At 50.4% G+C, this 16123-nt stretch overlaps 1 protein-coding gene across 2 annotated transcripts in view; it reads right to left on the reverse strand.

The window, feature by feature from the left end:
* CDH23 (cadherin related 23) overlaps window positions 1-16123 on the reverse strand; it is a 344899-nt gene that overhangs the window by 269346 nt on the left and 59430 nt on the right. For both annotated transcript variants that reach the window (XM_016162284.2, XM_036223824.1), the window contains exons 3-5: window positions 14704-14846; window positions 13921-13968; window positions 13716-13808 (exon numbers count right to left, since the gene is read on the reverse strand). In XM_016162284.2, the coding sequence (XP_016017770.2) occupies window positions 13716-13808; window positions 13921-13968; window positions 14704-14846 (284 nt within the window). The remainder of the gene's footprint in view (window positions 1-13715; window positions 13809-13920; window positions 13969-14703; window positions 14847-16123) is intronic.

A 16123-nucleotide genomic window follows, 5' to 3' on the forward strand; every position in this document is an offset into this window, starting at 1 on the left:
TCACCCTTCCTGGTTCTGTAGGGCCCCTTCCCAGCCAACTGTCCTCCTCAGCTCTGGGTACCCTGACCCGCAGCTGGCCCTCATGAATTATCAACAACCACCAGCCTTGCGCCTTTGTCCAGACAACCCACCTCTGGGTATATTAATCATCCTGCCTGAAGGGCCCCAAAGGAGCAAGTGAACTGAAGTTTGGAGTTTTTTGGGGAGCGCACTATAGGATGTATGCCCCTACTGCTCTGCGCTTCAAAGCGCCCCTGTACAAGTTTCCTATCGCCGCTGTAACAAATTATCACAGACACAGCGGCTTAAAACGACACAAGTTTACTACCTTACAGTTCTGGGGGCCAGAAGTCCAAAACGGGTCTTACTGGACTAAAATCAAGGGGTGAGCAGGCCTGCGTACCTTCTGAAGGCTCTGTGGGAGAGTCAGTTTCCACGCCTTTTCCAGCTTCTAGAGGCCACTCAGCTTCCTTGGCCCATGGCCTCTTCTTCCACAGACAGACCAGCGGCATAACACCTGCAAACCTCTCTCTTTGACCTCTGCTTCCATTGTCACATCTCCTTCTCTGTCTCTCCCTCCTCCCTCCCAAAAGGACCCTTGTAATTACATTGGACCCACACAGATAGACCAAGGTATCTCTCCATGAAGGTACTTAACTCAATCCCACATGAAGTCCCTTTTGCCATGTGAGGAAACATAGTCACAGGTTCCCAGGATTAGGATGTAGACATCTTTGGGGCTACTCTTCCGCCTACCACATTCCAGCCCCATTAGATGACACCTTTTCTGTCAATAGCCCTCAGTCAGGCTCCCTCATTTCCCACTGGCTGCCTGCAAACTCTGGTGAGACCAGGCCTGTTTGAAGGCCTTGGTGGGAACTTGCCAGTGCTTCTGAGATGCCTTTAGCAGTGGGCCTTAGGACTAGGGCAACTCTGAAAGAAGGGGGGCTGCAGAGGAGGGGAGGAGACCCTCCCTGAAGACATGGTATGAACTGCATTGTGTGACAAATCTCTACTGAATCCCCACTGGGCACCAGGTCCTGAGGATTTTGAGGGTTTTGTGGTAGAAAGATAGCCACATGGACATGCCCCTGCCTCTCACAGCTCACCATCTCCTTCGGGAGACTAAAACAGTGATCAGGTAGTCCTGAAAATAGGTAATTACATGCCAAGATCATGGTGTTCTGGGGAGAAGCCCTGTGCAGAATCTGTTCTGCACTGGGAAAAGGGATCAACCAGGGAATGAAGAGATCAGGAATTGTAGGAGTTCATGAGAAGTGGGGAGAGAATGGCCATGCAAAGACCCTGTGGCATGGGTGCCCTTGGGGACCAGAAAGAAGGCTGAGGTGCAGGAAAGCAGAATGTCAAGAGGAGGCTAGTGAGGTGGCTGGGGCCGAATGAATGGAAGAAACAAATGAATAAGCTTGTCTACCCTCCTCTCGTCCCTTACCAGTGATCTGCCCTCATCCCTCCTTCCGCACAGCAACGGTTAACGGGATCTCTGAAGGCCTGTTCACTTATTTATTTATTTATTTATTTTCCCCGGCTGCTGGCACCGACCCGTGCAGCCCGAGGAGCGTGGCTCCGTGGAAATGTCTGTTATCGCCAGCACACTTTAGGCATTACTTCCACACCATTTAGGGCTTTCCGCCCCAATAGCTGCTGTTGCATTTCCCTCAATCTTCAGCTTTTGGTCTGTGTTGGGCAGATTTTTTTAAGGTCTGGTGGCCTCTGAGTTTGGGGGATCGGATGGTTTGGGGAGGTGGGGGAGAAAAACAAGGTTTCAGGAGAATTTATTATTCTCTCCCCATTGCCCTGGCCCTACCCCAACCTTGACCAGGAAAGAAAGAAAAACGGAAAAAAAAAAAAAAAATCACTTCAAGCTGCTAAGAAACCTTTAAAGATTTTTGTGTTTTCCTGTGCAGGCCTGAGATTGGGTCGCTGATATGAGCCACAGCTTCGTGGAAGGCTGGAGGTGCTAGAATGCAATAAAGGTCACTTCAGAAGAATCTTTCTCCTTACCAAACACCCTCCCCCTCCTACCTTCTCCAGCCAGATTCAGGGCTGCTCCTCTGAAGGCAGCACACTCCCACTAAACCCTAAACCCTGAATGGATATGCTGTAGGTAAAATGAATTTGAAATTTGCTTTGGGGGCAGTACAAAGAAGATAAAATTTGGTGCTGGCTGTGTGTCATTGGACAAGTCACTTAACCTCTCTGTTCTTCCAGGCATAACATGAAGACAATCATACCTTTCTTACCAACACGAAGGCCTCCTGTGAGGATCGAAGGAGACAGTATGGGGAAAGGGACCCTCCTCCTTTTTTCCCCTTCCCCTTCCCCTTCCTCTCAACCTAAGTTTCACTCACTTTACTTAGTTCTCCATGACTCTCTTTCTCCCATGCAGCCGCCTGTCCCAGGCCTGGGTAACTATGTTCACCCACAGAGATGACCTCTGCCAGAGAGTGGTTCTCTAGAGGTGATGCCCACAGGCAATAGTCCCTTCGATCTCACCATGGGTAGGCTGTTGGCCCAGCATTGCACAGGCATTGTCTCATGTCACCTGCATGGTGGCAATCCTGGGTGAGCACCACACTTATTTTCTTAGAGACAAGAAGTTTCTTGGAGACTCCTAGATGTGAGTGGTGAGACCAAGACTCAGACCACTAACCTAACCATTGTGCTCCTAATCGCTGTGGGAAGTCACCTTCAAGAGAAAGCTGGCTGCTTATTCCAGGGGCTTAGGTGATTTAAAACGACAACAACAAAAAAAAACCCCTAAGAATGTATATAATTAAATTTAAATGGGAAAAAGTAATCCACGGCATTAAAAGTCAGGATAGTGGTTACCCTTTGGGGAGAGAGGGAGGGCCTGGCGGGATCACCAGAAGTACATCTAGTTGCTAAAGAAATTCTGTTTCTTGATGCTGGGTGTGGTTACACAAATGTGTTCACTTTGCAATAACTCCTAAAGCTGAACGCTTATGATTGCTCACTCCTCTATATTATACGTAAGTAATACATAGAGTCCCCTCTTGAAAAGAAAAAAAAAAGCATGAAGCCAATTGGGGACATTGGAAAAAATACTCCAAGGGTTCATCTATTCCACTTGTATGAGGCTTGAAGCTCAAGGCCTTCTTGTCTGTCCTATCCTTGAGCCTCATGATGGTGTGGACAGGCCCAGGACTACCAGACCCACTTAACGGAGGGGCAGATTGAGGCCTGGGAGGGGAAAGTAACTCACCGATGTCTCCCAGACCCAGGTGGTAGGGCTCCCGCCCTCTCTGGGTTAGAGCTCGCCCCACTCTAACTCGGCTATACAGACAGGTGACCGAGACAGGAGGGCTGCACCTGGCTGAGCCAGCCCGAGGAGAGCCTAGCACTCAGATCGGAGTCCAGTCAGCCTCTTCTTCCCATAGGGGGGTCCTGAGGCCACCCCAGGAAGGAAAGCCAGGCTAAGGTCAGGAGGCAGAGGGTGGGCTCAGAGGGAGGTTTAGAAGCCAGGGTAGATGGAGTAGGTGTGAGGAGCAACTCCAAGGGCAGACACTAAAAGAGGCCTGTGCCTTCAGGTCCAGTGGAGAGAAAACCAAGTGAAGGTCCTGGGGTTAGATCCCAGCCAGTCGCTTCCAAAGGGAATGACTGGGCAAGCCTTCTGACTTCTCTATCTGTAAAATAGGGACAGAGAAGACCAACTACCCCCTGCCCTCCCCCACTGGGCTGCTCTAAGTTAGAAAGAATAGGGTTTGGCTAAATGGTGGGAAGGAAGGTGGTGCAATGGCTTGGATTAAGGCGACACTGGGGGAGGGCAGTGCTTGAACAAAGGCCAGGCACCAGGAAGGTGACTACCCACCGTAAGGATTGAAGACAGGAAGGCCAGAAAAGCTCAGAGCTTAAATGCAAATAGAATGGATTTCTAACCTGTAGGGTTTATGTTCTGGATGCGGGGAGGCAACTAGAGGGGAAAAGTTCAATGCAAAAGGCCTCTGTGCCATTTCCGCCTTGGAGGCGGGACTGGGAGAGGGACCAGCCTGAGCCCGTGACCCTCCTGGACAAGGACATGACCGGCCATTCGGCTCTTTGTGGCTGGCAGTCCCCGTGCCTGGGAGGTGGGCTGGCGGACTGATGAAGACAGTGAGCAGGAATGATTACATTGTACCTAGTGATTACGGCCCAGGTGAAATCTCTCGGCTGCATCTGGAGAGAAGAGCAGGATTTCTAATACATGGACAGGAGGCTTCCACTTAATGTTATTATAAAGGGGGAGAGCCCAGCCTCCCAAGACACCCTCCCCCCACCCCCCGCCCCTGGCTTCCAGCCAGCGCCACAAAGTTGCGAAGTAATTAAAGGCTGCTAAGGAATTTGAGAAATTATAATAATTCCATCAACCAAGAGCTCTCTCTCTCTCTAGTTTTCCCCATCCTGGTAGAAAATAAGCTAGGTCAGGCAGCCCGCAAACACATCAAAACAAGCCAACTGTGTGGGGGGCCTCGATGTCACAGGGACTGCTAGGTCTGTCCCAAAGCTGTTTTGACAATATTCTAACTCGTTCGGGTAAGTAGAGAGGCTGAGACAAAAGCCTAGAGATCCCTCGAACAGGAGAACGAGCAGCAGCATTCTGGTGGTTAGTCAGCATGCTTGCATGGTCTCTGTGTCCTGCATCAAGAGGGCAGCCCACCAGGACACTGCTCTTGGGCTTGGAGGCAGCACCTCCCTGCTCCCAAATCCCAGCTCCGAGCCCAGCTCTGGAAACCAGGCCCCGCCTGGAAAAATATCACTGAGCCCAGCGCAGGAATGGGCTCAGCTTCATGGGTTCCAGAAACCATTTCCCTAATAACATTCCCAATTACCTTCAGTCTTCACTGGTACCTGCCACTGATTTATTGGGAATCTTGGGTAAATCTTTTATCCTCTTGGGTTTTGCTGACCTCTAAAGAATGTGGTTTAAGTCACCCTGACAGCCTCTCTGGTATTGGTTTTAAGAAGTCTGTTTGGAATGCTCTTGACCTATTCCTAATTATTTCTAGGTGACTCTGATTTCATTTTGTTCTTTGTCATGTCTTCATTTCATGTTTCCCACATGTTTCCTGTCCTCCACTAGATTATAAGCTTTTTGACCACTAATACCCCAATATCGACTCATCAGTCTGTAGCAATAGAGCATACCTGTCAAGCTCCTTGGACTTTAAGCTATTTTCATGAAGCTCTCCGAGAACTTTTCGTAACCACGGGAATTAAATCAGCTCCCCAATGTGAGCAATGCTTCAAACACACGCTCTCAATGAACTTTTACAATAACCCAATGTGTCCCCATTTTACAGACAAAGAAACAGAGGCTCCGAAAGGCTTGCTCATGGTCTCCTGGTTTGGAGTTTGAGCCTAGGTGTGCATGGCTCCATCACACTGTGCCTCAGCAGGGATCAGGGTCCACATGTCACAGATGGGGCACAAGTCTTCGTATGCAGTGAAGCCAAAGCTGGTCCTGGCTGCACATGGGGCCTTCTCTGACTATCGGTTTCCTAACCTGACCCGCCCACGCAGAGTCTAAGGAGATGCCAGAGCCTGAAGCAAAAGGGGTGCAGGCAGGACATCTGCACTCTTCCTCCAACAGGCCCCACCACAAAAGACAGGAGAACATTTATGATGAAGGGAGATGAAAGATGACAGATAAACTTCAGGTACTTGAGGCTGACAGCCCAACAATGCAGCAGGAACATCTCGTGGCAGGCAGCTATCACCCACCGCCTTCCAGTTAGAGCTTCTTTATTTAAAGGGCATGGGGTACAATAAAAGGTGTCCCTGCATGTGCTGAGAATCGCTATTGTACACAAGCTGGCCTCCACACACAGTCTCCTGCTTCATATTCATGGCAGAGGGTCCTGCAGTCATTGCAATAGAATTATATGGGCCCCTAAAGACTCTCCACTAGAATTGGCAAAGAAACCGATGTAATTAAGATCATTATTAACGTTCAAACAAAATAATAATTTTAATTACATCTGGGGTCCTTCATCTCTTGCTGTCCTCAATCCTTGTGGTGAGGGTAGAAGAGGGCACCCACAGCTCTGGCCAAGGGCTTGGAATGAGGGGGTGCTGCAGGGGTTATGGCTGGCCATAGAGGGGACTTCACTCCATGGTGTGAAGGAAGGAGCAAGGAGACTCAGAGTATTGGTGGAGCTGATCACTTTGGGCCTTGGTTTTGTGGGATTCCATTTATTCCCTCCTGGGCACCTAAGACCCAGGAGGAGGTAACAGAAAGATGCTGAATCTTCCTTGATGCCAAGGGGAGCAGGCTGGCATTTACTCATTTGAGTGGGTTTACTGCTTCTCATGAACAATATTGGATGCACATGTGGGGACCGAAATCTTAGAGGCTCCCTCTGGAGGTACACTAACCTTGTAGGTCACAAGGAACAGGTATCACCGGGGTGGTCCTCACTCCAGAGAGTAAGCAGTGGGCCCTGAGTGATGCTTCTCTGCTAGACCCCCTCCGCCTGTACACAGTGCGTGTGTGGCAGCTCTTAGCCTTGGATGGGGGTAAGCCTGTGTGCAAGGCCCATGGTCCCCCATCCTGGCTGTATCAAGACCTTGTCCCTGTAACTTTTGGCAAATTACAAACACACCACAGCAAAGTTGCAAACAGACATGTAAATATGCTGGGAAATGAGAAAAAACAAGACTATGGTTCTAGTTGCAAGCATATCTGACTCTGGGAGACTTGGAGAAATCAGTGAACTTGCCTTGGCTTCAGTTTCTCTCATCTCTAAAATGGGAAGACTAATTCTCCTCTAACCTAGAGAGTTGTCATCAGGACAAATGAAAGACAGGGAAAACACTCAGCTATAGAGAAGATGATGTTACTTAAATAAATACATACACACCAAACACACACACAGCACCTCAAGACTATGTACAAACAGGTGCCCCTGTTGCTTTGCCCTTGCACATACGCCACTCCACGCTACAAGCCCAAAGCTCATGGTGCAGGCAGCAGCAGTCTATAGCACCTGCCCTCTGGAAGAGAGGAGGTATTGTCATTGTGCTGGCAGTGGAGGAGATCAGTGAAGGCATGAGCACCTCAGGGTGCTCACAAGGGGCACAGGAACGCAGCCTAGTGCTACTGCCTGGCTGGAACGAGCTGCTCCAGCTCTACCATAAGGATCCAGAGCCCCCGAGATGATTTATTGGTCTCCCTCTCCCAGATCAATAGGCGGTGGTTATAGATGCAGAGGGGGCCACAGGGCACCATGGCCCTGAGGCATAAATTAATATGGTCTGTCAAGGGGCTGCTGCTTCTGGCATGAAAGACAACACTCTCATGAGCAGAGCTGACACGTTGGGGAATGGCAGACACAAGCCAGTGGGAGCCTCCCATACTTCTTCCCCACCTCTCGCTGCAACCTGAGGATGCAGTTTATAAATCATTCAGCGTCTGATGGGCACGCTGCAAGGAGGGCAGTTTGGGGCACTGCTGTCGGGACCAGCAGGTGCTCATAAGTTTGGCCAAGTCCATATTCGCATGCCCTGGGGCTCCCCACGTGCCATGGCACAGAGGATGGCATGGCTGAGATTCAGGAACTGGTGGGCAACAGAGGGCACCAGTGAGCACCAGAACATGCTATAGGGTGTCCTAAGAGCAAAGTGAAGTGTGAGTATGGGGGTAGGAGGCATTTGTGAGCGCCCTCTCGTGTGCCAGCTCAGTGCCAGGCCTGGCTGCTGCTTGCCCCCACCCTGGATTGTGAGCATTAAAGGACCCCTTGCCTGGGTGAACCAAGCTGTCTGGGGCAAAGGACTTTGCATAAATGCTCCTGCTGTCCTCCCAACCCCACAAGGGGCAGGGGGAGCAGAATGGCTCTGTCTGTTTGTGAAGTTCATGTCCATGGCCCCCAACTGGGTGCTGAGGAGACGCAAATGACCAGTTCTTGCTCAGGGTGGTGAGAGAGACAAACATACAAACAACTATGGCCATGACCATTTATTGGGCACTTACTTATCCTGGACCTGTGCTAAGTACTTACCATATAGGGCCCATTTACTTTAATCCCTACAAACAATTTTGTGAGGTAGGTATAATTATTTCCATTTTGCAGGTAGAATTGAAGCTACCTGCCCAAAGCCACATAATAAGACCTGTCTCCTAATTCTGGCTCTATCCTTGACAAGCCTTGGTCAAGTAACCTGTCAATTTCCACACCCACATCTATAGGACGGGAATAATAGGAGTGACTACCACATGAGGTGGTGGTGAGGGCTCAGTGAGCTCCACATGGAAAGCACAGAATTAGGCACATAGAAAACTCTCAATAATAACAATAACATCAACTTATTATTATATTAGAAATAAATTATTTCTAATAATCAGGAATACTCTTCTCTCTGCTTTCCCATCTCTAGTAAGGAAGTACGGGGATTAAGTAACTTTTATCTGTCCCTATTGAGGGACATGGGGAGATGGTGTGGCCTAGTGGGACCGAGGGCCAGGAGGCCTGGGTTGTGGCTTTGACCTGCCCCCGGCCAGCTTTGAGGCTCAGGCAAGAACTCTCAGTCTTTAGTGCCCCTCTTATCTTGTCCCAGCTCTATCCTTCTCCTCCTCCAGCCTTATCCCCACCTCGGAGCTGTGTCACCTGAAGCCACAAGTGACAAAGATCTATGCAGGACCTGTCTGTCGCAGAGGCCTGGGAGGGAACCCAGGGAGCCGCCTTCTAGCCCAGCTTTATTTCCGCAAGGTAACAGTGGGCACCTGCAAGGGATGCACATAGCCACACAGCCCCTGTCCTTCCTCGCCAGAATCCCTGGTCAGGGGTTGAGTTCACTTCTGTCTTTGGTAACTTCCAATATGTGAAAAGAGGCTACAGGGTCTCAGAAAGTACATGATATTCAGAGACACGATAATCTCATTTTCTGGCTAACAAACACCTACTCGTCCTATAAGATCCCAAACAAATAGCCCCTGTATAAAGACCAGGTCACTCCATCCACAGTGCTTCTATCCCACTTTGCATATCCTAAGCTATCGTGGCATTTAATACGTTAAATGTAGTTCGGCACCCACTTACTTGTTTTTCTCTCTGTAAAATTACCTTCCCTGAGGACAAGATCATGGTCTTAATCACCATCATTTCATTGACTATACTGTGAGCCACAAACTAGGCTAATAGCTTTTCCTACCTGTGTTATTACAGCTCTCACTATGACGCCACAAGGCAAATATTGATGCCCATCTTATCGATAAGAAAACTTGTCCAGAGAGGTTAAGCCACTGCCCAAAGTTGCACAGCCGGCCAACGGCAGTTTTTTTTCTCTACCCTACAATGTCTAAGTCGACTTAGAATCCCTGGGCCCTGCTCTGTCGTTGTTCAACAAATGTTTGTTGTGTTCATTTCTTAAAAAAAACTTGAGTGGATCAGGGCACAGTGGATCAATCCAGGCTTTGAAAAGCAGAACTGAGTTAGCTGAGAGAAGGAAAAATACTCCAGTACTCATTAGAAGAGTATAGCATGTATGTCAGAGCGAGAGACACGAACATAAGCTCACACACGTTATGTCAACTCCTGGGCTGGCAGAAGGATTCATGTGGAGTACTACCAGAAGATAAGTTGGGAGAGGTGGATTGAGGCCGGATGGAGAAAAGACTCGACTGCCCAGCTAAGGCGACTGAATTTGTCCAAACTTCAAGGGCATGGTTGTCCCCGAGACTCCGAAGGCTCTCTTTGACTCCTTGATTCGAGGAGCAACCTGGCACTATCTGACTTCTAACCTCACACCCATCCTCCAGCCCAAACACCCCTGGGCCCAAGGACACCACTCTAGGGCACACCTGAACGGCCGAGGGGGTTGGCCCCAGGAGGAGGGGAATGGGATGGGATAGGGCACTGCTGAAGGTCAGCAAGGCAAGCATGCACCCGAACGAAGGTACTGGAGCAGCACTGCTGGGCACAGACACAGGCAAACACGTTTGAGCAAATTGGAACGACATAAAAGTCTATTACAGCAAATCAAACAGCAGTCAGCGTGACAGCCATTAGCCTGAAATGAATACACGGGGACTTAATGAGGTCTGTCGAGGCTGGCTTGGTGAATTAAGTTGCCAATTCTAGCAGGATTTCCCTTTTCTTTACGGACTTGAAAGCATCCACACTGCCTCGTTAGGGCTTCGACAAGTGAATTGCAGGGCCTTTCACCCTGATAAAATGGATAATTACATGGAGAACAGTTTAGTGAGAGGAGAGGGGTGAGCAGGAGGGGAACCAAGAGCAAACAAACCCAAACACACCTGCCTGGCTTCTTCTGAGGCCAGGGTGGGAGGCTTTCAGAGGGAGAGGGGGCAGGGTTGGGTGAGCTGGGACAGGTGAGCTTCTCCCAGGAAAGGGGCAGCGCCTGGCCTTGACCTCTCGCCCACCCACTCTTTTTCCAGCCTGAGGATATGGGTCCCCATTTGGCATGTCTCCAGGCAGTTGTGGATGGGCTAAAAAAGTTATCCTCAAAGATGGGTTGCCCCAGCAGCTCCTCGAAACCCTCAGGTGGGGAGGCCTATAGAGGTTGTCCTCCAGGCCCCGCTTCCACCAGGGGAGTTTGTGAAAAATGCAGCTTCCTTAGCCAGCTCTCCCCAAACCACTGATTCAGGATTGCAGAAGTCTGAGAATATGCATTCTAACTAGTCCCTCAAATTCTTACAGGGTGCGTTTGGGAGCCTCTGATTCATCACTTCTCTAATACTCAGTACTGAATGCTTCTGAAATATGTGGTTCTCTTGCTTCTGCTTGCATAACTCCAGCACTGGGAACTCAGAACAACCTCAGCAAGGCAGGGGACTAGATTGTGGGGTGGGTCTCATCTAGAAAGTTCTTCATTATGTAGACCTAGAATTTGCCTCCCTTTTGTCAGCTGCCCATGCCTATCTCTAGGTTCTGAGCACAATAGACCCAAACAGATCTGGGCCCTAGGGTTGGGGGAATGGAGGTTAGGAAGGTAAGGGGTAGGGTGTAGGTAGCTGGGATGGCCAAGAAGGGAACTGAGTGTGAGGAGGCAGCCACCAGAGCTTCTCTGCCATCTCTCAAGTAATAATGAAGTCCTAAGAGAAAAGTAGTTTCTCATGCTTGATTTACCCTCACATCACAGGTGTCAGCCCTAGAAGGGGCCCAGTTCAACTCCCTAGTTTAACAGCCATTGGAACCGAAGCCAGCAGAGGGACAGCGAGATCTACAGAGTCTCACCCACCCAGTTGTGGGCACAGTCAGAACTAGAACCCAGGTGTCTTGACCTCCTATCTCCCTTCTCCCATGATACAATATAGGAGCTCCACTGCTCACCTCGGCAAGATTCTGCTAAAAACCCATCTCCTCTAGGAAGCCTGCTGATATTTCTCTGATCACTGGCAAACCCTCAGCACTGATACTTCACAGGGTCTAGAGTGCCCCGTTTCTCTGAGTCGCATTCTCCCCCTGTTTAAAGTCGTGGGGCTTCTTCCACAAATCGCACTTCCCAAGGGCAGGGGCCTGGGGTTGCCAGGGTGACCTCAATGCAAACAGAAGACCCTGGGCTCAACTCCGGGCTAGGGGCCAGCAGGTCCTTTGCTAGAACCCCAACTGGGGACTGAGCCAGGCAGCTAAGTTCTAGCTCAGGTGACCACACCAGGCCAGGGCTGATCAATGCCAAGCCACCACAGGTCAGGAGTGGCACGGGCTCCACCCAGCTGACACCACATCCCCACTGGCCACACTGAGCGGCCCTGATCGAGTATCAGGCCAGTGAAGTGACCCAGGGATCTTTACACATGAGAAAGTAAACCACGCAGGCCATCCTCCAAGGACTCTGTGTCCTTGTAGATGGCCCCTCTCAGCCCACTCTGTCCTCATCAGATGGGCAGGAGGCTGGTCACTTTATCCCACCTATCCTCTATCTTTATTAGATAAGGAGGACTCTAGCCCAGAGAGGTTAAGTGACGTGCCCAGATGGACCCAGCAATGTGGAAGCAGAGCAGGGCTGGGCCTGAGGTCTCTTGCAGCTAGTTCTGGCTCCTATCATTACACATTCCTCTGGCCTCCAGGTTCCTGTGCAGTGAGAGCCTGGCACAGCACCAAGCCCACAGCAGACACTCAATAAATATTTGTTAAATAAATGAATGATGGACGCGGCTCTCTCCTCAGAGACAGAGACCTTTGGAGAATCCCACGGGATTCTAACAGGGTGGTGTTGGAGCGTCCATCTCCTGGCAAGGGAGAGAGGAAAAGGCTGGCCTCGGTCCAAGGGCAGGGGAGGAGGACTGCGACCTCTCATCCCCTTGCCATCACTGCTGCCTGCTGCCCCTATGAGGGAAGGCAGAGGGCAGCCATGCCTGCCAGGATGGCAGCTGAGCAATGGGTCCAAGGCTCATTAACTCTGAGCCATGCCCTTGGTTTCTGAGCCTGGGCCTGGAGTGCAGGCTGGCACGTAGAGACCCTTAATTAAATTAGGGAGGCTTCCAAATGAGAGGGGGCCCAGAGCCAAGCTGCAGTCCTGGGCATGTCAGCCACAGCTCAAAGCACTGTGGCCCCATGCTCGGGCCTGCGGCCTCTCCCTCCTTATGTCCTGCCTTACAAGGGGAGGGGCATGGGAGACTGCTGTGTTCTCACCCCATTCTTGTCTCCACTTGTCTCCTTCTGACACAGCACAGACCCTTGGCTCATAGCTGAGTAACGAGGGCCAGGAACAGGAACCTGGGGGGCATGAGAAAAGGTCCCTCATCCTCGAGGGAATCTGAGGCTGCACTGGGAGTCAGGAAGCTCACAGTCGAAGCTATGCGACCTTGGCAAGTCACTCTCCCACACTGGGCCTCAGTTTACTCATCTATAAACCAAATGGATGTTTTCTAAAGACTCTTACAGTTTCCTGATGCAATGGCCTCTAAAACAAAAAGGCTAGAACCCAAATGCCATGGTGTCAAACTGCCTCTTTCCTGTGGATTCCATCTCCCATCATCCCCATCTCCACCCTTCACTGCTGCCCAGCCCTGAGGGACTCTCAGTTCAAAGCCCTTTACCCACCACCTTCAAAGTCTGCCATCAACCAGCAGGGAGAGGGACAGCAAGCGATGAGAACCCTGGTGCCACCGGAAGCCAGCAGCCAACTTATTAACGAACCATTTATAATGCAATAATTTGTACTTCTCAATTACCAGAAATAGCTTGGTTTTACACACACGCACTCATGCAGACACACTCAGAGTACACAGATGACCCAAAGGAGCCAAGAGCCAGGGGAACATAAGGCAAGTACAGGGCTAGAGTAAGAAAGTCCCTTTTTGGAACCACATGCTCCCTCCAGTCTGGGGGGAATCTGTTCTGGCCAAAGCAGGAAGGCCTGAAGTTAAGGCTGCCAACGCACCTGCCCAATACCCATACTGGCTATGAATGGAAGAAAAGAGGGCTCAATACCTGCTCCTCTCCACCTCTGTCTTATCTCCAATTCCAGATTCCAGCCAGAGTTGTGGGGCTGATCAAATGCAGGCTCTCACTTAGGCATGAAGCTCCCACCAACCCACTCTCCTTGACCAGCAGATGGGCCCCTACCCTCAGAGGTGCCAGTATGTTCGACCTGCCCAGAGCTGGTATCTGGGTTGAGGTGTGGGTGGGAGGAGAAAAGGTGGGCCTGCCCTTGCCCAAGCTGACTCTTTATTCCATTCCCAGGTGGCCTTGAAGTAATAGGTCCCCATTGTCACCCAAGTGTGACCCAGCTCCTACCTCAGGAATGCGGACACTGTAGGGCTGATTGTGAAATGTGGGCGCATTGTCATTCACATCCCCAACCTGGATGTTCACCTTCCGTGTGATCACCTAGCAAGAGAAGGACAGGGAGTCAGCGTTGGCACTGACCTCTGGCTTCTTTCCACCCAAGGGGCCCTGGAACACTCCTCCCAGGGCAGCAGGGGCTGCAGGGGACACTCACCCCCTGGTGATCACTGACAGAGAACTCCACTGTGAACTCCGACTTGGTCTGAAAGAAAGGAGAGGGGGGAAGGAAGGTAGAATTAGATATATTGGAGTTCTAGTTCCTGAGCCCTGGGTGGGGCTGGAGACCCCCATCATTGCCTAAGGAGCTGGTCTGGGACGGGGTACCCTAAGGTTTCCCTAAAAAATGAGCAGTGCCCCTTGGGTTAGGGAAACAGGTTCAGAATAGGGATTCTCCCCCGAAAGAGCAACCGATTAGAAGAATCTTGGGTTCTAATCTTAACATTACCTCTAAATTGCCATGTGACCTTAAATTAGTCACTGGACACCTCTATGGCTACTTCCTCAAATGTAAGGTGAGAATAAGGTTTGGTATTTTGTTCAAATTCTTACCTTAATTTGCTAAGGGCTACAGAGTCATCAATTCCCATGTCTCTGGAAAATGTCCTTCGTGGGGACATTTGTTTGGGGCAGGAGTACAGTTGTACACCCTATGGAGCCTCTATTCTATAAGGGATGAACCCAGAATCATTGTCCCTCTTGCCTAGCCAATATTGTCCCTCCCTTGAAGATACCCCCTAATACCCCATTCCATCCCCAAGTCCAGACATCAGCACTGGTCCTTGAAGAGTGATAACATTCAGGCAAGAAGATGCTACTTCAGGGTCAGAATGGGGCCTCAGAAGATGGTCTCTAAAAGATGATGACCCACCCTTCTCCAGATCTGCTCCTCCATCTACCCCCTCAAAAAGGGCCAGGCAGGCATTTGGCCAGGTCTTACCTCTCTGTCCAGTGGCTGCCGGAGCCACACCACACCTGTGTCCGGTTCCACAGCAAAGAAGCGGGAAGCTTCCTCCCCGGACACGCCAAACACCAGGGGGTCATTGTCCATGTCTCGGGCCAGCAATTGGGTCACAGAGGAACCTGGAATATCCAAAGGAGAGAGAAGAAGGCAAAAATGGGAGGCTGGTCCACTCCTCAGCACCTTGCTCAGGTGGCTGAATCCTAGCAGGGAGCAGCCACCCAACAGACTTCCAGCAGGTCACTGGCTACCATAAGATTCTGTGTTTGGCTATAACCCAGGCTCTCCACTTCCACCCCGACCACACGTCACAGTGTGTATGTGCTTATAACAGGGAATCATCATTCATCATGTTCTGGAGGTATAATGGATAGCTGTGACTCTTGCCTGCCTCCCTTTTCTGATTTTAATTTGGAGACCTCCTTCTCCAAGTGGCTCAGATGAGAGCAGGCCCCCAATCCTTCAGTTCTTATGTTTCAAGATAGGCACATAATTCAGCCCAAGCCGATCAGAGCATTCCATCTTCCTGGTCACAGTGATTGGCTCAGGGATGAGCATGTGACCCAAGTTAGCCAATCAAAGCCAACCCTGGGACTTCTGCTACAACTATTGGGGAAGAGGAGCTCTCTTTCCACTTGGGTTGCTAAATTGGCACTGCTGGCAGTCGTCTTTGGCATCAGGAAGAGCTTGCCTGAGAACGAGGCCAAAAGGAGGACAACAGAATCAAATGGTGCACAAAGGGAGGTTCCTGATGGTGTGAAGGTCTGCAGCCAGCTGTGCCTAATATTAGCTCCAGCTTCTGGTCTCCTTAGCTGCATGAGCTAATAAATCCTCATTCTTGTTTTGCCTTAGTCAATTGAGTTGGATTTCAGTCTTTTGCAAATTGAAGCATTCTTTCTAATCCAGAAAACTTTGCAAAACCTGTCATTTATTCAACAGTGGCTAGGTGCTGGTCTTGTGGTAAGCACTGGGTAACAAGGTCTAGTTCCTGTTCACAAGAAGACCGAATTGTCATCCTTTACCAGGAAACAAAGCCCTGGCCAGAGCGCCTTGGGCATCAGGATGCCTGGCCTGCAGCCCTGTCCAAGAAGTCTCAGTGTAGGGCATCTTCTCCTGTTGTTCATAGCCCTCCCTAGGTAGCCATCAGGTAGGGTGACCAACTACCCTAGTTTGTCTAGGACTGAGAAAGGACACATAGTAAAACCAGGAGGTCTCAGGCAACTGGACGATCTGGTTACCTTAGCTTCAAAAGTCCTTAAACCCCTAAGAATTGTGCAAAATGTTAGGAGTGTAGTGTGTCATTTTCCGCAAAGGAGTGGTCAGATTAGAACCATGGCCTTGGGCAAACCACTTCTTTCAAAGCTTCCGTTTACCCTATAAAATGGAACAGGCACTCTTG

This window comes from Rousettus aegyptiacus, unplaced genomic scaffold, assembly GCF_014176215.1.
Source record: "Rousettus aegyptiacus isolate mRouAeg1 unplaced genomic scaffold, mRouAeg1.p scaffold_m13_p_6, whole genome shotgun sequence".
Lineage (NCBI taxonomy): Eukaryota > Metazoa > Chordata > Mammalia > Chiroptera > Pteropodidae > Rousettus > Rousettus aegyptiacus.